Raw genomic sequence first — 23,591 nt, forward strand, 5'->3', positions numbered from 1 at the left:
GATCTTACTGTCCGTTTCCGAGATGTAAACACGGGATCTTGCTTTCCGTTTCCGAGATGTTAACACGGGATCTTGCTTTCTGTTTCCGAGATGTTAACGCGGGATCTTGCTTTCCGTTTCCGAGATGTTAACGCGGGATCTTGCTTTCCGTTTCTGAGATGTTAACGCGGGACCTTGCTGTCCATTTCCGAGATGTTAATGTGGATCTTGCTCTCCGTTTCCGAGACGTTAATACGGGATGTTGCTTTCCGTTTCTGAGATGTTAATACGGGATCTTGCTTTCCGTTTCCGAGATGTTAATGCGGGATCTTGCTGTCCGTTTCCGAGATGTTAATGTGGGATCTTTCTGTCCGTTTCCGAGATGTTAATGTGGATCTTGCTCTCCGTTTCCGAGATGTTAATACAGGATCTTGCTTTCTGTTTCCGCGATGTTAATGTGGGATCTTGCTGTCCATTTCTGTTATGTTAATACGGGATCTTGCTTTCCGTTTCTGAGATGTTAATGCGGGATCTTGCTGTCCATTTCCGATATGTTAATACGGGATCTTGCTTTCTGTTTCCGCAATGTTAATGTGGGATCTTGCTGTCCGTTTCCGAGATGTTAATGCGGGATCTGGCTTTCTGTTTCCGAGATGTTAATGTGGATCTTGCTTTCCGTTTCCGAGATGTTAATACGGGATCTTGCTATCCGTTTCCGAGATGTTAATGCGGGATCTTGCTGTCCATTTCCGAGATGTTAATGTGGATCTTGCTGTCCGTTTCCGAGATGTTGATACGGGATCTTGCTGTCCGTTTCCGAGATGTTAATACGTGGTCTTCCTGTCCGTTTCCGAGATGTTAACACGGGATCTTGCTTTCTGTTTCCGGGATGTTAACGCAGGATCTTGCTTTCCGTTTCCGAGATGTTAATGCGGGATCTTGCTGTCCATTTCCGATATGTTAATATGGGATGTTGCTTTCTGTTTCCGCAATGTTAATGTGGGATCTTACTGTCCGTTTCCGAGATGTTAATGTGGATCTTGCTCTCCGTTTCCGAGATGTTAATACGGGATCTTGCTGTCCATTTCGGAGATGTTAATACAGGGTCTTGCTTTCTGTTTCCATTTCCGAGGTGTGAATGTGGATCTTGCTTTCTGTTTCCGAGACATTAATATGGGATCTTCCTTTCCATTTCCATTTCCATTTCCAAGATGTTAATACGGGATCTTGCTGTCCATTTCCGAGATGTTAATGTGGGATCTTGCTGTCTGTTTCTGAGATGTTAATACGGGATCTTGCTGTCCTTTTCCAAGATGTTAATGTGGGATCTTGCTTTCCGTTTCCGTTTCCGAGATGTTAATACGGGATCTTGCTGTCCATTTCCGAGATGTTAATACAGGATCTTGCTTTCTGTTTCCATTTCCGAGATGTTAATGTGGATCTTGCTTTCCGTTTCCGAGATGTTAATACGGGATCTTGCTTTCCGTTTCCGAGATGTTAATACGGGATCTTGCTGTCCATTTCCGAGATGTTAATACGGGATCTTGCTTTCCGTTTCCGAGATGTTAATGCGGGATCTTGCTGTCCATTTCCGATATGTTAATACGAGATCTTGCTTTCCGTTTCCGCAATGTTAATGTGGGATCTTGCTGTCCATTTCCGAGATGTTAATACAGGATCTTGCTGTCCGTTTCCGAGATGTTAATGTGGGATTTTGCTGTCCATTTCTGAGATGTTAATGTGGATCTTGCATTCCGTTTCCGAGATGTTAATGCGGGATCTGGCTTTCTGTTTCCGAGATGTTAATGTGGATCTTGCTTTCCGTTTCCGAGATGTTAATTCGGGATCTTGCTGTCCATTTCCGAGATGTTAATACGGGATCTTGCTATCCGTTTCCGAGATGTTAATGCGGGATCTTGCTGTCCATTTCCGAGATGTTAATGTGGATCTTGCTGTCCGTTTCCGAGATGTTGATACGGGATCTTGCTGTCCGTTTCCGAGATGTTAATACGTGGTCTTCCTGTCCGTTTCCGAGATGTTAACACGGGATCTTGCTTTCCGTTTCCGGGATGTTAACGCAGGATCTTGCTTTCCTTTTCCGAGATGTTAATGCGGGATCTTGCTTTCCGTTTCCGAGATGTTACCGCGGAATCTTGCTTTCCGTTTCCGAGATGTTAATGCGGGATCTTGCTGTCCATTTCCGATATGTTAATACGGGATCTTGCTTTCTGTTTCCGCAATGTTAATGTGGGATCTTGCTGTCCGTTTCCGAGATGTTAATGTGGATCTTGCTCTCCGTTTCCGAGATGTTAATACGGGATCTTGCTGTCCATTTCCGAGATGTTAATACAGGATCTTGCTTTCTGTTTCCATTTCCGAGGTGTGAATGTGGATCTTGCTTTCTGTTTCCGAGACATTAATATGGGATCTTGCTTTCCATTTCCATTTCCAAGATGTTAATACGGGATCTTGCTGTCCATTTCCGAGATGTTAATGTGGGATCTTGCTGTCTGTTTCTGAGATGTTAATACGGGATCTTGCTGTCCGTTTCCAAGATGTTAATGTGGGATCTTGCTTTCCGTTTCCGTTTCCGAGATGTTAATACGGGATCTTGCTGTCCATTTCCGAGATGTTAATACAGGATCTTGCTTTCTGTTTCCATTTCCGAGATGTTAATGTGGATCTTGCTTTCCGTTTCCGAGATGTTAATACGGGATCTTGCTTTCCGTTTCCGAGATGTTAATACGGGATCTTGCTGTCCATTTCCGAGATGTTAATACGGGATCTTGCTTTCCGTTTCCGAGATGTTAATGCGGGATCTTGCTGTCCATTTCCGATATGTTAATACGAGATCTTGCTTTCCGTTTCCGCAATGTTAATGTGGGATCTTGCTGTCCATTTCCGAGATGTTAATATGGGATCTTGCTTTCCGTTTCCGAGATGTTAATACGGGATCTTCATGTCCATTTCCGAGGTGTTAACACGGGATCTTGCTTTCCGTTTCCGAGATGTTAATGCGGGATCTTGCTGTACATTTCCGATATGTTAATACGGGATCTTGCTTTCTGTTTCCGAGATGTTAATACGGGATCTTTCTGTCCATTTCCGAGATGTTAATGTGGATCTTGCTCTCCGTTTCCGAGATTTTAATACGGGATCTTGCTTTCCGTTTCCGCAATGTTAATGTGAGATCTTGCTGTCCATTTCCGAGATGTTAATGTGTATCTTGCTGTCCGTTTCCGAGATGTTAATACGGGATCTTGCTGTCCGTTTCCGAGATGTTAACACGGGATCTTGCTGTCCGTTTCCGAGATGTTAATATGGGATCTTACTGTCCGTTTCCGAGATGTTAACACGGGATCTTGCTTTCCGTTTCCGAGATGTTAATGTGGATCTTGCTTTCCGTTTCCGAGATGTTAATACGGGATTTTGCTGTCCATTTCTGAGATGTTAATGTGGATCTTGCTCTCCGTTTCCGAGACGTTAATACGGGATGTTGCTTTCCGTTTCTGAGATGTTAATACGGGATCTTGCTTTCCGTTTCCGAGATGTTAATGCGGGATCTTGCTGTCCGTTTCCGAGATGTTAATGTGGGATCTTTCTGTCCGTTTCCGAGATGTTAATGTGGATCTTGCTCTCCGTTTCCGAGATGTTAATACAGGATCTTGCTTTCTGTTTCCGCGATGTTAATGTGGGATCTTGCTGTCCATTTCTGTTATGTTAATACGGGATCTTGCTTTCCGTTTCTGAGATGTTAATGCGAGATCTTGCTTTCCGTTTCCGAGATGTTAATGTGGATCTTGCTTTCTGTTTCCGAGATGTTAATACGGGATCTTGCTGTCCATTTCCGAGATGTTAATGTGGGATCTTGCTGTCCGTTTCCGAGATGTTAATGCGGGATCTTGCTGTCCATTTCCGAGATGTTAATGGGGATCTTGCTGTCCGTTTCCGAGATGTTGATACGGGATCTTGCTGTCCGTTTCCGAGATGTTAATACGTGGTCTTCCTGTCTGTTTCCGAGATGTTAACACGGGATCTTGCTTTCCGTTTCCGAGATGTTAACGCAGGATCTTGCTTTCCGTTTCCGAGATGTTACTGCGGGATCTTGCTTTCCGTTTCCGAGATGTTACCGCGGAATCTTGCTTTCCGTTTCCGAGATGTTAATGCGGGATCTTGCTGTCCATTTCCGAGATGTTAATACAGGATCTTGCTTTCCGTTTCCATTTCCAAGATGTTAATACGGGATCTTGCTGTCCATTTCCGAGATGTTAATGCAGGATCTTGCTGTCCGTTTCTGAGATGTTAATACGGGATCTTGCTGTCCGTTTCCGAGATGTTAATACGGGATCTTGCTTTCCGTTTCCGTTTCTCAGATGTTAATATGGGATCTTGCTGTCCATTTCCGAGATGTTAATACAGGATCTTGCTTTGTGTTTCCATTTCCGAGATGTTAATGTGGATCTTGCTTTCTATTTCTGAGACATTAATACGGGATCTTGCTTTCCGTTTCCATTTCCAAGATGTTAATACGGGATCTTGCTGTCCATTTCCGAGATGTTAATGCGGGATCTTGCTTTCCGTCTCCGAGATGTTAACGCGGGATCTTGCTGCCCGTCTCCGAGATGTTAACACGGGATCTGGCTGCCCGTCTCCGAGATGTTAACGCGGGATCTCGCTGCCCGTGTCCGAGATGTTAACGCGGGATCTCGCTGCCCGTCTCCGAGATGTTAACGCGGGATCTCGCTGCCCGTCTCCGAGATGTTAACGCGGGATCTCGCTGCCCGTCTCCGAGGTGTTAATGCGGGATCTCGCTGCCCGTCTCCGAGGTGTTAATGCGGGATCTCGCTGCCCGTCTCCGAGGTGTTAATGCGGGATCTTGCTGCCCGTCTCCGAGATGTTAATGCGGGATCTTGCTGCCCGTCTCCGAGATGTTAATGCGGGATCTTCCTGTCCGTTTCCGAGATGTTAATGCGGGATCTTGCTGTCCCTTTCCGAGATGTTAATGCGGGATCTTGCTGTCCGTTTCCGAGATGGTAATACGGGATCTTGCTGTCCGTTTCCGAGATGGTAATACGGGATCTTGCTGTCCGTTTCTGAGATGTTAATACAGGATCTTGCCGTCCGTTTCTGAGATGTTAATACAGGATCTTGCTTTCTGTTTCCTAGAAAATTGGTAACTTCTCCATCGTGCGGCGGCTTGGCGTGCAGGAGTGCATTCTCCTGGTTACACAGCGCATAACCAAATACCCAGTGCTGGTGGAGCGCATCATCCAGAACACGGAAGGTAGGCCTTCTCCCACTCCCCTGCCCGCCCGTGCTGCTGCAGCACAGGGCTCTCTCCGTGTACCCACTCCCTATTTGAGCAGCAAACTGGATAAATTCCCTTTGAAATCCACTTTGCTGGGTGCTGGGATTCCGTTTTTTTTTTTTTTTTAAGAGACAGAGTCTCACTCTGTTGCCCAGGCTGGAGTGTAGTGGTAAAATCATAGCTCACTGCAGCCTCCAACTCTGGGGCTCAAGTGGTCCTTCTACCTCAGCCTCCCAAGCACCTGGGACTACAGGCATATGCCACTGCACACAGTTAATTTTTTTTAATTTTTTTTTTTTAGAGTTGGGGTCTCGCTGTGTTACCCAGGCTGGTCTGGAACTCCTGGGTTCAAGTGATCCTCCCGCCTCGGTCTCTCCAAAGTGCTGGGATTACAGGCATGAGCCATCACATCTGGCCTGGGTTTTTTTGTTTTGTTTTGTTTTGAGACAGTCTCGCTGTGTCCCTCAGGCTGGAGTACAGTGGCACAATCTCGGCTCACTGCAACCTCCACTTCCCAGGTTCAAGCGATTCTCCTGCCTCAGACTCCCAAGTAGCTAGGACTACAGGCGCCCACCACCACACCTAGCTAACTTTGATATTTGTAGTAGAGATGGGGATTCACCATGTTGATCAGGCTGGTCTTAAACTCCTGGCCGCAAATGATCCACCCACGTTGGCCTCCCAAAGTGCTGGGATTATAGGCGTGAGCCACCATGCCACGCCCAGCCTGGCCTGGGGCTTTTGATACAAGAAAGATGGGGTGGTCAGCACCATGAAAGCAGGAGCCAGGTCTCATTTGCCAACTGTTTCCCCCAGCCCCTAGCACAGGGTGGGCCACCGCAGGCCCTCAGTGTCAGTGTCTGTGGAAAGGATGAATGGATGGAGACGGTGCCCTGGTGGTTCAAACAGACCCAGAGATGGCCTCTGTGTCACATGACCAGGACTGAGCAAGGGTTGTGTCTGGAGCCAGGGAGGCAGAGAAGGGCGGGCAGTCCAGCCGGGAGTTCTGGGAGCCAGGGCCATGCTGACCACAGCTCTCGCTTCACCAGTGAATTCAGGCCGTGAGAGGATGAACAAATTTCCCCACTATAAAAGCCACATCCTTGGAGTGGGAAGAGCCAGATCCCAGTCACAACAGGAGGTGGAAGGAATCTAATTAATTAATTAATTTATTTATTTATTGTAAGATGGAGTTTCACTCTTATTGCCCAGGCTAGAGTACAGTGGCATGATCTTGGCTCACCGCAACCTCTGCCTCCTGGGTTCAAGTGATTCTCCTGCCTCAGCCTCCCGAGTAGCTGGGATTACAGGCATGTGCCACCACGCCTGGCTAATTGTTATATTTTTAGTAGAGACGAGGTTTCTTCATGTTGGTCAGGCTGGTCTTGAACTCCCAACCTCAGGTGATCTGCCCGCCTCAGCCTCCCAGAGTGCTGGGATTACAGGCGTGAGCCACCATGCCCAGCTGGGAGTCTTTTATGAAGGGATTGGGACAGAGGAGAGTTTGTTTACCAAGCAGTAGATGGCAGAGTTAGTCATGGCAGTTTTGCCACTTGAATTGTACCTTAGCTTCTGCATTCGATAGACGCTCTACCTAGGTAAAAATTCAGCTCTGGGCCAGGCACAGTGGCTTATGCCTGTAATCCCAGCACTTTGGGAGGCTGAGGCAGGCGGATCACTTGAAGTCAGGAGTTTGAGACCAGCCTGGCCAACATAGTGAAACCCCGTCTCTACTAAAAATACCAAAAAAAATAGCTGGGCATGGTGGCGGATGCTTGTAATCCCAGCTACTTGGGAGACTGAGGCAGGAGAATCGCTTGAACCTGGGAGACAGGTTGCAGTGAGCTGAGATTGTGCCATTGTACTCTAGCCTGGGTGACAGAGCCAGACTCCATCCACCCTACCACCCACCCCCCCGCAAAAAAAAACTAAACTCTGACGTGTTGCATTTATTTTGGAGAACTATTTGCATCTCAGGAGATTACAGTTGGGAAGTGATCTTGAGGGTCTTCTGAGTGGTGGCCTTGGAGAACACACCTCATAGATCCCACACGCCCATACATAGTGTGTCCACACACCTCATAGATCCCACATGTCCATACATAGTGAGTGTGTCCACTTCTGTTGTGTTAAAGTGGAAAAGAAAGACGCTAACTCTGCTATGTGTGGCAGCTGGCACTGAGGACTATAAAGACCTGACCCAGGCCTTGAACCTCATCAAAGATATCATCTCACAAGTGGATGCCAAGGTCAGTGAGTGTGAGAAGGGCCAGCGCCTCAGGGAGATCGCAGGGAAGATGGACCTGAAGTCCTCCAGCAAACTCAAGAATGGGCTCACCTTCCGCAAGGAAGACATGCTTCAGCGGCAGCTCCACCTGGAGGGCATGCTATGCTGGAAGACCACATCAGGGCGCTTGAAAGGTAAAGGCCTGCCCCTGCCCACCTCTAGTGGGTGCCATCTTGGATCAGTGGGCACTGTCTTGGAGTGGTGGGCACTGTCTTAGATTAGTGGCACCATCTTGTATCAGTGGGTGCCATCTTGGAGAGGTGGTCACCATCTTGGATTGGTGGGTACTATCTTGATTGGTGGCACTATCCTGTATCAGTGGGTACCATTTTGGAGTGTTGGTTCCCATTTTTTATTGGTGGGTGCCATGTTGGATTGGTGGCATTATATTGGATTGGTGGGTGCTATCTTGGGTTGGTAGCACCATCTTGGGAGTTGTGGGTGCCCTCTTAGAGTGATGGGTGCCATTTTGGATCAGTGGGCATCATCTTGGATTGGTGGGTGCCATATTGGATTAGCAGCACCATCTTGGAGTGGTGGCACCGTATTGGATTGGTGGGTGCCATCTTGGATCAATGGCACCATCTTGGGAGTTGTGGGCACCCTCTTGGAGTGGTGGGTGCCATCTTGGATTGGTGGCATGGTCTTGGGAATGGTAGTACCATCTTGGATCAGTGGCACCATCTTGGTGGGTTCCCTCTTGAATCAGTGGCCACAATTTGGGTTGGTGGGTGCCATCTTGGATTGGTGGCACAGTCTTAGGAATGATGGCACCATCTTAGATCACTGGGTGCCTCTTGGATCAGTGGCATAGTCTTGGAAATAGTGACATCATCCTGGATCAGTGAGTACCATCTTGGATCAATGAGCACCATCTTGGAATGGTGGCATCATCTTGATCAGTGGGCTCCCTCTTGGATCAGTGGCCACCATTTTGATTGGTGGGTGCCATCTCAGACTGGTGGCATGGTCTTGGGAGTGGTGGCATCCTCTCAGATCAGTGGGTGCCCTCTTGGATCAGTGGGCACCATCTTGGTTTGGTTTGGTGGGTGTCAACTGACACAGAGCCACTGAAGTCTGGCTACTTCATGGCTGAAGGGAGGTTATGAGCTCAGTCAGGATGAGCAAGGCAGCTGGGGTGTAGCATAAAAGAGATGGTTGTATCACCGTCCTCCTCGTCTGGTCTTTGGAAGGGTGCAGTACACACCAGGAGGGCATGCTGAGTTGTTGACTTCCCAATGGAAACCCAGGGCATTGGTGACACATCGAGACACCCCAGGTTTGGGCCCAGAATTCCAAACATGCTCAGCTGCCCATCTGGGCAGTCATGGGCCAGCCTGCCTGCCATGGGCCCAGCCACTGAGAGGCCCCCATGTGGATAGAGAATACCCCCAGGACTGCTGATCAGCATCCCCAAGCATCCCACTCGCTGCCCAGGGTGTGCTCCGAGCCCTACTTTCAAGACCCATGTTGCAGTTCAGACCAGAGAGTGCTCAGGATTCATCCCTGGGTTTCCTGTTCATTTTTGGAGCCTCTGGAAACATCCCAAGCTATCTATTCACATCAGCATCTTTAAGGATCTTGAGGGAGTCATTGAGGTGGCCGAATGACAGCACTTGCCCACTCATCATTTGAGTAGGCGTGTATTTCGCCGACAGGTTTAGCGCCTTCTGCCTGCCAGGCGCTGAGTTGGATGGTAGGAATACACCCCACTGGGCAAGACCTGGCACCTAGCCTTTTAAGGCATCAGTCACTAGGGCTGAAAGAGAGAAACAAGCCAACAAACGGAAAAACTAGTTAGAAGTCCAGCAGATGCTTTAAGGAAGCCAGCAGGCTGCAGTGTGAGAGAATTAGCAAAAGCGTATCTGACTTAGACAGGGGTGTTGGAAGCAGCTCCCCAAAAGTGGCGTTGCCCTTGAAACGCAGCTCAGGATTTGCATCTATGTGCAGGAAGCCTTACAGCACGAGAGGTTCATACAGGGACAAGGCACCGAGGGGGACTGAGGGGCACGAGGGGACTGAGACCACCCCTGGCCTGCATTGCTGCAGTGGCTCGGGTCCTGGTGACCCAGGAGCAGGGAGAACAGAGAGCTCCGTTCACATCTGAGACATCAGAGGGAGAGATGTTGTATTAGTCCGTGTTCATGCTGCTGATAAAGACATACCTGAGACTGGGCAACTTACCAAAGAAAGAGGTTTAATGGACTTAAACAGTTCCACCTGTGGGGGAAGGCCTCACAATCATGGCAAAAGGCAGGAGGAGCAAGTCAAGTCTTACATGGATGGCAGCAGACAAAGAGAGAGGGAGCTTGTGCAGGGAAACTCCCCCTTATAAAACTGTCAGATCTTGTGAGACTCATTCACTATCACGAGAACGGCATGGAAAAGATCTGCCCCCATGATTCAATTATCTCCCACCAGGTCCCTCTTACAGCACGTGGGAATTCAAGATGAGATGTGGGTGGGGACGCAGCCGAACCATATCAGATTCTCAAAGGTCAGACCCAGCAGGTGTTGTTACAGCAAAGAGAACTGCCGGGCACAGTGGCCTGACATGGGCGGGAGCCCTGGTTTGAGCTCTGGACACGGAAGGGACTTAGAGGAGGCTCCGGCTGCTGGTTGGTGCTGAAGATTGAGACCTGGAAAGGTGATGGGGGGTGCAGGCAAGGCAGAAAGGAAACTTCTAGGCCCAGGCAGAAGCATCACGCTGCTTACACCTTCCTGGGAAGTGGCATCCGTGGGGGTGGCCAGCAAGACCTCCTGGCTATGGGACCTTTAAGATGCATCCTTCCATGCTGTTTTCCCAGATGTCCTGGCCATCCTGCTGACCGACGTACTTTTGCTGCTACAAGAAAAAGATCAGAAATATGTCTTTGCTTCTGTGGTATGTATCCTGTCTCTTCAGACGAAGGGTCGGCTGGGTGCTGTGGCTCACGTCTATAATCCCAGCACTTTGGGAGGCCGAGGTAGGCGGATCACTTGAGCTCAAGAGTTGAAGTCCAGCCTGGCCAACATGGTGAAACCTCACCTCTACTAAAAATACAAAAATTAGCCGGGCATGGTGGCCCATGTCTGTAGTCCCAGCTACTCAGGAGGCTGAGGCAGGATAATCACCTGAACCCAGGAGGCGAAGGTTGCAGTGAGCTGAGATTGTGCCACTGCTCTCCAGCAAGACTGCGCCACTGCTCTCCAGCCTGGGCAACAGAGCGAGACTCTATCTCAAAACAAAAAAACAAAACAAACAAACAAACAAAAAACAGACGAAGGGCCCTGCTTGCTGTGACCTTGTTGGGAGGTTGGCTGAAACTGCCCATGGAAGGGGCACCTGTGAGTTTTCCAGGCCCACATAGCTGGGATTACAGGCGCCCGCCACCACGCCTGGCTAATTTTTTGTATTTTTAGTAGAGACGGGGTTTCACCATGTTGGCCAGGCTGGTCTCCATCTCTTAACCTCAAGTGATTCTCCTGCCTTGGCCTCCCAAAGTGATGGAATTACAGTCGTGCGCCACCGTGCCCAGCTGCTGGTGTGTTCTTAACCAGTGTATTTGTTTGCTGAGGCTGCTGTAAACAAAGTACCATGGACTGGGTGGTTTAGACCACATAAATTTATTGTCTCACGTTTCTGCAGGCTGAAAGTCCAAGATGAAGGTATCAGCAGGGTTGGTTTCTTCTGAGGCCCCTTGGCTTGTAGACAGCCATCTGCTCATCTGTTCTCTGTGTCCTCGAGTGGCCATCCCTCTGTGTGTGCCTCTGTGCTAATCTCCTCTTGTTAGAAGGATGCCAGTCAGATTGGATTTGGGCCCACCCATATGATCTCATTTTGCCATAATCATCTCTCTTTTTTTTTTTTTTTTTTGTTTTTTTTGAGACAGAGTCTCGCTCTGTCGCCCAGGCTGGAGGGTGCAATGACACAATCTCGACTCACTGCAACCTCCACCTCCTGAGTTCAAGTGATTCTTCTGCCTCAGCCTCCTGAGTAGCTGGGATTACAGGCACCTGCTGCCACACCTGGCTACTTTTTGTATTTTTAGTAGAGACGGGGTTTCACCATGTTGGCCAGGCTGGTCTTGAACTCCTGACCTTAAGTGATCTGCCTGCCTCTCAGCCTCCCAAAGTGCTGGGATTACAGGAGTGAGCCACCACACCCGCACCTTAATCACCTCTTTAAAGGCCCCATCTCCAAAGACAGCCACATTCTGAGGTTCTAGGGGTCAGGACTTCATATGAATTTGTGGGGAACACAGTGTAGCCCACTCTAGCCAGTTAAAATGTGCATTTTGCTGGTCTGTGGAAGCATTGTCTCTCGAAGGATGCGTGACAGACTAGAAATACTGGTGGCTCTGGGTGGCCTGAGGCACAAGACAGAGATGGGTTTATTTGTTGTTATATACTACATACTGTTGTATCTTTTGAGCTTTCTCGTGTGTATGTGCATTGCTGACTATTTAAAAAAAAATTTTAAGCTGATGAAATTGACACATTATCGGGATACTAAGGGGCAAGATGGCTCACTCCTGTCATCTCAGCACTTTGGGAGGCCGAGATAGGAGGATCACTTGAGCCTAGGAGTTCAAGACCAGCCTGGACAACATAGTGAGATCCCATCTCTACAAAAAATACAAAAATTAGCTGGGCCTGGCGGCACGTGCCTGTAATCCCAGCTACTCAGGAGGCTGAGGTGGGAGGATCACTTGAGCCCGGGAGGTCAAGGCTGCAGGGAACAATGATTGCACCACTGCACTACAGCCTGGGTGACAGAGCAAGACCTGGCCTCCAAGATAGTTAAAAAAAAAAAAAAAAAAAATGTTTCTAGGATTTCATTGCAATAGTATCTTTTTTCCCCCAGATAGCAAAATATTTCCGCTTTGAATTGTTTGAAAAGAAATGAGGAGCGTGACCCCCACTCTTAGTTCCCCTCACCAGGCCCTTGACCTCCCTGCTGTTTGGGTGTGGTGGGGTAAAGGGTGACCTCCCCAATGCCCTCTACCCATGCAGGACTCAAAGCCACCCGTCATCTCGTTACAAAAGCTCATCGTGAGGGAAGTGGCCAACGAGGAGAAAGCGATGTTTCTGATCAGCGCCTCCTTGCAAGGGCCGGAGATGTATGAAATCTACACGAGCTCCAAAGAGGACAGGAACGCCTGGATGGCCCACATCCAAAGGGCTGTGGAGAGGTGAGGAGGGCCTGGGGGTCTCCCCACCCACTGTGTTCCTTCCGCTGATTGGTCCACCCTTGGCTTCGACGGTTGGCCATCCGCTGTGACCTTGAACTCCCTCATCCCAGCTTGGGACCCATGACGCCATTCCAGCTCCTTCTGATGACTCAACCTGTTGGACGTTGAGGCCAACGGGCCCAGAAAGGCAGCTGTAACCTGGGCCTTTCTGCATGCGTGGGCCACTGCACCTGCCATGGCGGGCTCTCTGCATTCTAGGGCCAGATTTGTTGGAGCAGGGCATGGCATCTTGTCCTTCCTCCTTGGGCCGCGTACCCCTCAGGGCCCAGAACCACCTGGCTTCCCCTCCCTCTCTTTATTTTTTATTTTTTTGAGACAGAGTCTTGCTCTGTTGCCCAGGCTGGAGTGCAGTGATGCAATCTCGGCTCACTGCAGCCTCCGCCTCCCAGGTTCAAGCGATTCTCCTGCCTCAGCCTCCCCGAGTAGCTGGGATTACAGGCGTGAGCCACTGCGCCCAGCCTATTTTGTTTTGTTTTGTTTTGTTTTTTAGAGTTGGGCTCTTGCTCTATCACCCAGGCTGGAGTGCGCTGGCACAATCATAGCTTACTGCAACCCAAACTCCTGGGCTCAAGCCATTCTACCCCCTCGGCCTCCCAAGTAGCTGGAACTACAGGCATACACCACCACACCCAGCTAGATTTTTTATTTTTGTAGAGATGGGGCCTCACTGTGTTGCCCAGGCTGGTCTTGAACTCCTGGCCTCAAGCCATCCTCCTGTCTTGGCCTCCCAAAGTGTTGGGATTACAGGCGTGAGCCACCATGCCTGTCCACTCCCTCTCTTGATTCCCGGAGGCTTCCTGGTGCCTTAATCTGGTTCAGATTCCCCCATCCACAGTAGCTGTAGCTCTACGGGGCTTGCAGCCACCCACCTGCACCTGGCAGGTCCTCTGCAAGCCCGCTGTCCCCTGGACTCCTCCTCTAAGTCATAGGCAGGCATGTAAAGCCTCTTCCTGGTTATGCCTTGGCGCTTTGGGGCGGGATGAATGTCAGTGGCTCTCTCTCTTCCCCTCCTCGTCCTCCTGCACCACGAACAAGCTAAATCACTCCCAAAGTCAGAGACGGTCGTGGCGGCTGGTTCTGCAGAACCAGCGTCTGTGCCGGAGGCCGGCCTGCCTGGGAAGCAGTTACCCACCCGACTCCTCTCCCTGCAGCTGCCCTGACGAGGAGGAGGGGCCCTTCAGCCTGCCCGAAGAGGAAAGGAAGGTGGTCGAGGCCCGCACCACGAGACTCCGGGACTTTCAAGGTGAGGGGGAGACAGCGTGTTGGCACACCCCTTGTGTGGTGAGCCCTGGGCCCTCCATCAGGACTGGCCACAGAGGGTGAACTGCCCCCCAGGTGACCTGGCGTTTTCCCGTGGGCTGTGCCATGTCCTGCAGCTCTGTGAAGCATTAGAACGGGGCTGTGCCATGACATAGCGATCTCCAGAGGTCACTTAGCCCTTCGGGGGTATGTGGGAGAGGGAGGGAGGAGAGCCCAGGGGCCCTGAGCCCCTTCCAGAGCCGACCGCACAGCCACACACGCCGCCACCACCCCATCCTCGTGCAGCCAGGAGCTCAACAGGGTATCCCAGTCCCATACGAAGGAATAGCACAGGGTCCCCACAGCCTCCTTCCAGAGCTTCCTCCTCCCTGTTTAATTACACTATTGAGATGTAATTCACACACCACACCACTCACCCTCCCAAGCGTGGGGTTCAGTGGCATTTCAGTGCATTTCCAATTATGCAGCCAGAATCATGTTAACTTTAGAACATCCCACCACCCCAGAAAGAAGCCCCGTCCCCCTTAACAGTCACTCCCCACCCCACGCCCCAACCCTGGCAACAGGAATCTACTTCCTGTCCCTGTGGATTGGCCTGTCCTGGACATTCCACATAAATGGAGTCACACACCGCGCGGCCTTTTGGGTCTGGCTTCTCTCACTGGGTGTGATGTTAAGGTTCATCCGCGTTCAGTGAGCACTGTGTCAGGAAGAATTCCTGGTACCCTGTAGCCTGCAGCAAGCTCCCTTCTTCCCTTTCACTGTCTGTATTTTTTTTTATTTTATCTTTTTTTTTTTTTAAACGGAGCCTCGCTCTGTCACCAGGCTGGAGTGCAGTGGCGTGATCTCAGCTTACTGCAAGCTCTGCCTATCAGGTCCAAGAGATTCTCCTCCCTCAGCCTCCCGAGTAGCTGGGACTATAGGCACCCGCCACCACGCCCCACTAATTTTTGTGTTTTTAGTAGAGATGGGGTTTCACCATGTTGGCCAGGATGGTCTCAATCTCTTGACCTCGTGATCTGCCTGCCTCGGCCTCCAAAAGTGCTGGGATTACAGGCGTGAGCCACTGCTCCTGGCCCTGTATTATTCATTTCTAAATTGGATAATACTAAAACAATAAGTGGCCTGGTATGGTGGCTCATGCCTGTAATCCCTGCACTTTGGGAGGCTGAGGCAGATGGATCACTGGAAGCCAGGAGTTTGAGACCAGCCTGGACAACATGGCGAAACCCTGTCTCTACAAAAAATTTAAAAATTAGGCTGGGTGCGGTGGCTCATGCCTGTAATCCCAGCACTTTGGGAGACCAAAGCAGGTGGATCATTTGAGATCAGGAGTTTGAGACCAGCCTGGCCAAGATGGCAAAACCCTGTTTCTACTAAAAATACAAAAAATTAGCCAGGCATGGTGGTGCGTGCCTATAGTCCCAGCTACTCGGGAGGCTGAGGCAGGAGAATCGCTTGAACCCGGGAGGTGGAGGTTGCAGTGAGCCGAGATTGTGCCACTGCACTCCAGCCTGGGCGACAGAGCGAGACTCCTTCTCAAAAGAAGAAGGAAGGAAAGAAAGAAAGGGAGGACGGAAAATTCAGTTTTCTAAGGCTCTGAGTTGGTCCCAGACTAATAAATGGGCCTGATACAGTCCTCACTCACACCCTACTGTGTTTGATTTTATTTTATTTCTTTTAGAGACAGGATCTTGCTTTGTTGGCCAGGCTGGAGTACAGTAGTGCAGTCATAGCTCACTGCAGCCTTGAACTCCTGGGCTCAAGTGATCCTCCTGCCTCATTTCCCAGGCATGCACCACCACAACCAGCTAATTTTTTATTTGTAGAGACAGAGTCTCATTATGTTGTCCAGGCTGGTCTCGAACTCCAGGCCGCAAGAGTCCTCCTACCTTGGCCTCCCTAAGTACTGGGATCGCAGGCCTGAGCCACCACAGCTAACCTGATTTTTATAACAAGGGGGAAAATAATCAGAGGACAAGGCCATGCCCTCCCCTACCTCCCAGGAATGCAGGACACAAGGGGGCAGCCTACCTCAGGGCAGGGCCAGCGGGGGTCCTCATCCTTAGGCCAGTCCCTGGGGCTCAGACGATTCCAGGGAAGGCCGACCCGGCTAACTGCCACCTCCACCACCACTCTGCAGAGCGGTTGAGCATGAAAGACCAGCTGATCGCACAGAGCCTCCTAGAGAAACAGCAGATCTACCTGGAGATGGCCGAGATGGGCGGCCTCGCAGACCTGCCCCAGCCCCGAGGCCTATTCCGTGGAGGGGACCCATCCGAGACCCTGCAGGGGGAGCTAATTCTCAAGTCGGCCATGAGCGAGAGTAAGTTGGCTGCCCACACCTCAAGGGTGCAGTCTTGCCTGGGTGGGCTCCTCAGGGAACCCCAGGCCAGGCTCACGGCTCATTGTGGCCGACACGGCACCCTGTCCAGGACAGGCTTCTATCTGGGGGGGCCCAGGAGCAGCACTGACCGCCCCCTGGTGCCTGTGAGAACCAGAAGGGCCTTAGACATAATCTGGGCCAAGCCCCTCCTTGCAGACATAAAGCACTTTCTCCCTCTTCAACAACCGCTCTGATGCTCCCTGCATGCAGAGGCTCTAAGCTGGGCCGTGGGGAGGATCTGAAGTTGACCGAGACTGGTTCCCTACCCACCAGAGGTTCCTCTTCTTCCTGGGAGGTGGGTCCTGGTGATATCCCCAGAAAAACACACGCACACTCCCTCAGTGGGTCCCCACGCACAGCTCTAACACAGCCGCCAGGCCCCTGGGCTGGCCGCTTGGGCAGGCAGTCAGCGCCCAGTCTGCTCTTTCTTTTTTTCTTTTTTCTTTTTTTTTTTTGAGATAGAGTCTCGCTTTGTCACCCAGGCTGGAGTGCAGTGGCGTGATCTCGGCTCACTGCAACCTCCACCTCCTGGGTTTAAGTAATTCTGCCTCAGCCTCCTGGGTAGCTGGGATTACAGGCACCCACCACCACGCCCGGCTAATTTTTGTATTTTTAGTAGAGATGGGGTTTCACCATGTTGGCCAGGCTGGTCTCGAACTCCTGACCTCAGATGATCCACCCTCCTCTGCCTCCCAAGGTGCTGGGATTATAGGCATCAGCCACCGCGCCCTGCCTCAATCTGCTCTTTCAACAGTGAGGGAAGCCGACTCAGCCCCTGCCTTCCAGAGCCTTTCCGCAGAATAAGAAGGCAGAGACGGGGGTCAGTCTTTCTCCCTCCAGGCCCACTGACATCCTTCCACCCAGCTCCAGCGGCCATTGTTCTTGGCCCCCTGGGGACACTCTCATATCCCGCACCTTGGCCTGGAATGTTCTCGTCCCCACCTCTGTGCCTGGCCACAGCCTGTTGGTCCTAGAGGGCTTTGTGTAGACAGCCCTTCCCCACAAAGTCACTCTCCCATATGGCCATTCTCACACAATCACTGTATGGTCATTGTCATATAACACACCAAGTGTTTCCTGCTGGCCCTGGGCAGGGCCACATCCAGCATTCACCAGCCCCTGGCCCAGGGCGGCCTGGTGGAAGGAGCTGCAGGAGCCTGTACCCGCCCTCCCCATGGCTGCCCCACAGCCCTGTCCTCTCACTTAGACGCAGATTGGCCTGTCCTGGTGGCCATACCTGAAGTAAGGGTGTGCACAGGGACAGTGGGGCTGAAATCCCACGGCAGACGGGGGCAGGCAATCACCACCCCAGTGAGTCCACCCCGGTCTCGCTGCCCCAGCACTCCGTATTCCCCCAGCACACTTGCGCAGGGCAACCCGTGCCTCCTGTCCCCTTCCTTCCACAGTCGAGGGCATCCAGAGCCTGATCTGCAGGCGGCTGGGCAGCGCCAACGGCCAGGCGGAAGATGGAGGCAGCTCCACAGGCCCACCCAGGAGGGCTGAGACCTTCGCGGGCTACGACTGCACAAACAGCCCCACCAAGAGTAAGAGCGGGGCCGTCTCCCCTCCTGCCTCCAGGGCCGCCCCTCAGGATGCACATTAACTTGTATGGGGTTTCCTAGAACTTTCTTTTTTGTTGTTGTTGAGACAGAGTCTTGCTCTGTCACCCAGGCTGGAATGCAGTGGCGCAATCTCAGCTCTCTGCAACCTCTGCCTCCTGGGTTCAAGTGATTCTCCCGCCTCAGCCTACCAAGTAGCTGGGACTATAAGCACACGCCACCATGCCCGGCTACTTTTTGTATTTTTAGTAGAAATGGGGTTTCACCATGTTGGCCAGGCTGGTCTCGAACTCCTGACTTCAGGTGATCCGCCCGCCTCAGCCTCCCAAAGTGCTGGGATTGCAGGTGTGAGCCACCACGCCCAGCCGATTTTCTGGAACCTTCTGAAACCCTCCAGACATCGTTGGTTGTGTTGTGACAGCAGCACCCAGACCAGCCTGCCCCTCTCCAGCAGGCGTCTGTGCTGCAGACGCCACCATTCGGGCCCAGCCTGGGTTTCCTACCTGGGCAGGGGCTGGGGGTGGACTGGGAAGCTTCCCCTTCCCCACGGGATGGCAGCATCCTCACGCCCCTGGCTTGGGGTTCTCAGATGGCAGTTTCAAGAAGAAAGTCAGCAGCACTGACCCCAGGCCCCGAGACTGGCGAGGCCCCCTAAACAGCCCGGACTTGAAGCTCAGTGACAGTGACATTCCTGGGAGCTCTGAGGAATCGCCGCAGGTGGTACGTGGATATCCATTTGCTCGGTACAGTCTGAGTCGTCATAAGGATTCATGTGTGTGAGCAGCTTCTGCTGGGGTTGTCCAGTTTTAGTCTTATTAGCATCGACAAGCATTGTTTGTTTTGTGGTGAATAACAGTATCTCAGCCCAGATTAACGCACTGGCAGGTGATTTCTTCCTGCAGCCTCCCAGGAAAAGCAAAGAGGTCCCCAAGAGGAAGGCTGGGGAGGGGACAGGCTCAGGGCACTCACCATGGCTTCATCAACAGGCGAGGAACCCCCTACAGGGACCACCAGCTTTCAGCCGGGGCAGGTGTGGTGGTGCCTACCAGATGCCAGATCTCCCCAGCTGTTCCTTTGGCTTTGAATCAGAAGGCCAGGTGCCTACTCGGCCCTGCCCAGGTTAGGGGTCAGAGGCCAAGGCCAGCTGCCTCTGATCAGCTCTGAGGCTTGGACTTGCCCCTGTGGCCAGAGCTGGCACGCAGGCCTCATAGCCAAGCCCACTCTACCTCCCAGGAGGCCCCAGCCCCTCGTTTTCCAAACACCCAGATTTGTACAAGTCAGATGACCAGCAGGGCCTTTGTTGCCAGTCATGACCCGGTCCTGGGTCCTTCCTGTTATCCACACTAAGGGATGTATTTTCAATAATAAGCAGGGGCCAGGTACAGTGCCTCACACCCATAATCCCAGTGTTTTGGGAGACCGAGGTGGGAGGATCACTTTTTTTTTTTTTTTTTTTTTTTTTTTTTTGGAGACAAGGTCTCTGTCACCCAGGCTTGAGGGCAGTAGCGTGATCACAGCTCACACAGCCTCTTAACTCCTAGGCTCAAGCAATCCTCCCACCTCAGCCTCCCAAGTAGCTGAGACTACAGGTGCACGCCCCCACACCTGACTAATTTTTTAAATGTTTGGTAGATACAGGGTCTCACTATGTTGCCCAGGCTGGTTTCCAACTCCTGGGCTCAAGCAATCCTCCTGCCTTGGCCTCCCAAAGTGTTGGGATGACAGGCAAGGCTGCCATACCTGGCCTTGGGAGGATCACTTGAGGCCATGAGTTTGAGACCAGCCTGGGCAACATAGCAAGACCACATGTCGACAAAATATTTTTAAAATAGCTGATCCTTTGGCTGGGTGCGGTGGCTCATGCCTGTAATCCCAGCACTTCAGGAGGCCGACTCGGGTGATCACTTGAGTCCAGGGTTTGAGACCAGCCTGGCCAACATGGTGAAACCCTGTCTCTACTAAAAATATAAAAATTAGCTGGACGTGGTGGTGGATACCTGTAATCCCAGCTACTCAGGAGGCTAAGGTGGGAGAATCGCTTGAACCTAGGAGGTGGAGGTTGCAGTGAGCCGAGATTGCACCACTGCACTCTAGCCTGGGCGACCAAGCAAGACTTTGTTTCAAAAAAGTTAAAAATAGCTGCTGGGTGTGGTGGCTCACGCCTGTAATCCCAGCACTTTGGGAAGCCAAGGCAGGTGGATCACCTGAGGTCAGGAATTCGAGACCAACCTGACCAACATGGTGAAACCCCGCCTCTACCAAATATACAAAATTAGCCAGGCGTGGTGGCACATTCGAGTAATCCCAGCTATTTGGGAGGCTGAGGCAGGAGAATCACTTGAACCAGGAAGGTGGTGGTTTCAGTGAGCTGAGATATTGCCATTGCACTCCAGCCTGGGCAACGAGCAAAACTCCATCTCAAAAAAAAAAAAATTAAAAATAGCTCATCCTGGTGGTGCACACCTGTAGTCCCAGCTACTCAGGAGGCCGAGGTGGGAGGATCAGGCCACTACACTCTAGAGCAACGCCTGTCTCAAAAAAAAAAAAAAAAAAGAAGCCAGGCATGGTGGTTCATGCCAGTAATCCCAGCACTTTGGGAGGCCGAGGCGGGCGGATCACCTGAGGTCAGGAGTTTGAGACCAGCCTGGCCAACATGGTGAAACTCCGTTTCTACTAAAAATACACAAAATTAGCCAGGCATGGAGGCTCGAGCCTGTAATCCCAATTACTCGGGAGGTTGAGGCAGGAGAATTGCTTGAACCCGGGAGCTGGAGGGTGCAGTGAGCCGAGATCGCGCCACTGCACTCCAGCTTGGGCAACAAGAGCAGAATTCCGTCTCAGAAAAAAAAAAAAGTTAAAAAAAAAAAAAAAAAGAAGATGAAGAAGAAGAAGCAGGCTTGAGTCTAGTCGGATGGGTCTTGAGCCGCTCTCTCTGGTTTGACGGTGTCCTCTTCCCAGGTGGAGGCGCCAGGCACGGAATCCGATCCCCGTCTGCCCACCGTTCTGGAGTCGGAGGTAGGCGCCCGCGGGTCTCCATCTCCCCAGGGCCTTGTGCACGCGCGTGTGGCCTCAGCCCGATAACTAGCATCAATCTCCCTCTCCTCTCCGCAGCTTGTCCAGCGGATCCAGACACTGTCCCAGCTGCTCCTGAACCTTCAGGTACAGGGGCGGGGTGGGGCCGGCCACGCGTGCCCTTTCCTGGTTGGCAGGGGCGCAGGTGCGGCTCTCACTCGCCTGGCCCTGGCCCTCCGCAGGCGGTAATCGCCCACCAGGACAGCTATGTGGAGACGCAGCGGGCTGCCATCCAGGAGCGGGAGAAGCAGTTCCGGCTGCAGTCGACGCGTGGGAACCTGCTGCTGGAGCAGGAGCGGCAACGCAACTTCGAGAAGCAGCGGGAGGAGCGCGCGGCCCTGGAGAAGCTGCAGAGCCAGCTGCGGCAGGAGCAGCAGCGCTGGGAGCGCGAGCGCCAGCGGCAGCACCAGGAGCTGGAGCGTGCGGGCGCGCGGCTGCAGGAGCGCGAGGGCGAGGCGCGGCAGCTACGCGAGCGGCTGGAGCAGGAGCGGGCCGAGCTGGAGCGCCAGCGCCAGGCCTACCAGCACGACCTGGAGCGGCTGCGCGAGGCCCAGCGTGCCGTGGAGCGCGAGCGGGAGCGCCTGGAGCTGCTGCGCCGCCTCAAGAAGCAGAACACCGCGCCAGGCGCGCTGCCGCCCGACACACTGGCCGAGGTGAGCACGCAGCAGCCAGTGTGCGCAGGTTGGGGGTGACCGGTTTGCACGTGCATTTGCACGAGTGCATGCAGGTGACAAGGTTCGCGGGTGCATGCGTGCAGGAGTGTAAGAGCAAACGGCACAAGATACCCTTGCATTAACAGCTCATGCCGCAGTGCAGAACCTTTCTCAGAGCTGGCTAAATGCTTAACAGAACGCTGTTGCTCAAAACATTCCATAAATGTTAGAAACTTCTTTAAAAAAAATGCACTCCTGTAATCCCAGCACTTTGGGTGGTGGAGGCAGGCGGATTGCTTGAGCGCAGGAGTTCCAGGCCAGCCTGGGTAACATGGCGAAACTCCATCTCTACAAAAAAAAATACAAAAATGAGCTAGGCATGGTGGCATGCACCTGTGGTCCCCGCTACTTGGAATGCTGAGGTGGGAGGATCACTTGAGCCCGGGAGAATGAGGCTGCCATGAGCCGTGATCACGCCACTGCACTCCAGCCTGGGCAACAGAGTGAGACCCAGTCTCAAAAAAAAAAAAAAAAATGAAACTGGGTGCCATGGTGTGCACCCTAGCTACTCGGGAGGCTGAGGCCGGAGGATTGCTTGAGGCTAGGTATTTGAGACCAGCCTGGGCCACGTAGTGAGACCTCATCTCTAAAAAAAAAAATACAAAAATTAGCAGGGTGTGGTGGCACATACCTGTAATCCCAACTACTTGGGAGGCTGAGGCAGGGGGATCATTTGAGCCTAAGAGGCTCAAGAGCTATGATTGTGCCACTGCACTCTAGCCTGGGTGACAGAGCAAGACCGTGTCTCTGAAAACAAATCTATAAACCATGGGTTCTGTGAACAGATGTGGACACGGATGTGTGATGTTTGTATATGAGTGTGTGACAGTATGGGTGCCACTGAGTGTCACCACAAGTCTGCACATTTAGCAGGGGTTGGGGACGGGCAATGACCAGCAGCTCCTTCAGGCTGCACCTGGCTCTGTCCAGAACAGGAGAGGTTGAGGGTCTCCTGTGCACGACCCTCGGAGGCTCTCCAGAGGCCGCACAGCAGGAACCTCACATTGGATGTATCTGCTGTTGTCCCCCTCAGGCCCAGCCCCCAAGCCACCCTCCCAGCTTCAACGGGGAAGGGCTGGAGGGCCCTCGGGTGAGCATGCTGCCATCCGGCGTGGGGCCAGAGTACGCAGAGCGCCCCGAGGTGGCTCGCCGGGACAGCGCCCCCACCGAGAGCCGGCTGGCCAAGAGCGATGTGCCCATCCAGCTGCTCAGCGCCACCAACCAGTTCCAGAGGCAGGCGGCCGTGCAGCAGCAGATCCCCACCAAGCTGGCGGCCTCCACCAAGGGTGGCAAGGACAAGGGCGGCAAGAGCAGGGGCTCTCAGCGCTGGGAGAGCTCAGGTGAGCCGGCCCCGCCCCTTCGCCTGGGCCTGGAAGGTGCAACTGGTCAGGCTCTAGCGGCTCGCTGGGAGCCAGGAAATTCGGGACACCTGTGCCATCCTCTGGAGAGGAAAACCAGAAGGCACAGCTGGCATCGTGGCTGAGGCCACCCCACACAGGGCCGTGTTTGGTCTCCAGGCCCAAAACTGAGATGATCCACCCTGCGTCTTCCCCACCTCAACCCTCAAAATAGTGGGATGGGGACCAGGAGCCTTAGAAAGGGACACGGGCAAGAAGGCAGAGATCCCTGGCCACATGGGATCAGCACAGCCGGGACAGGGACAGGTGCAGGCGCCTCTGCTCATTGTCCTGGTTCCACAGAGCCGTTCCACAGAGTGGGACACGGAGCCCAGAGCAGCCCCAGTGTTTCCATGGAGGATGCCCAGGAGCTCCTCTGGGGGACACCTCCCTGGG

At 52.5% G+C, this 23,591-nt stretch overlaps 1 protein-coding gene across 6 annotated transcripts in view; it reads left to right on the forward strand.

The window, feature by feature from the left end:
• ARHGEF18 (Rho/Rac guanine nucleotide exchange factor 18) overlaps positions 1-23,591 on the forward strand; it is a 96,985-nt gene that overhangs the window by 70,419 nt on the left and 2,975 nt on the right. For all 6 annotated transcript variants that reach the window (XM_063700911.1, XM_019015678.4, XM_031004198.3 and 3 more), the window contains 12 exons: positions 5,146-5,263; positions 7,460-7,708; positions 10,382-10,458; positions 12,570-12,748; positions 13,960-14,051; positions 16,212-16,394; positions 17,861-17,998; positions 18,603-18,733; positions 20,972-21,028; positions 21,125-21,172; positions 21,268-21,738; positions 22,832-23,138. In XM_063700911.1, coding sequence (XP_063556981.1) covers positions 5,146-5,263; positions 7,460-7,708; positions 10,382-10,458; positions 12,570-12,748; positions 13,960-14,051; positions 16,212-16,394; positions 17,861-17,998; positions 18,603-18,733; positions 20,972-21,028; positions 21,125-21,172; positions 21,268-21,738; positions 22,832-23,138 — 2,050 coding nt within the window. The remainder of the gene's footprint in view (positions 1-5,145; positions 5,264-7,459; positions 7,709-10,381; positions 10,459-12,569; positions 12,749-13,959; positions 14,052-16,211; positions 16,395-17,860; positions 17,999-18,602; positions 18,734-20,971; positions 21,029-21,124; positions 21,173-21,267; positions 21,739-22,831; positions 23,139-23,591) is intronic.

The sequence above is a fragment of the Gorilla gorilla genome, chromosome 20, assembly GCF_029281585.2.
Source record: "Gorilla gorilla gorilla isolate KB3781 chromosome 20, NHGRI_mGorGor1-v2.1_pri, whole genome shotgun sequence".
In the NCBI taxonomy this organism is placed as follows: Eukaryota; Metazoa; Chordata; class Mammalia; order Primates; family Hominidae; genus Gorilla; species Gorilla gorilla.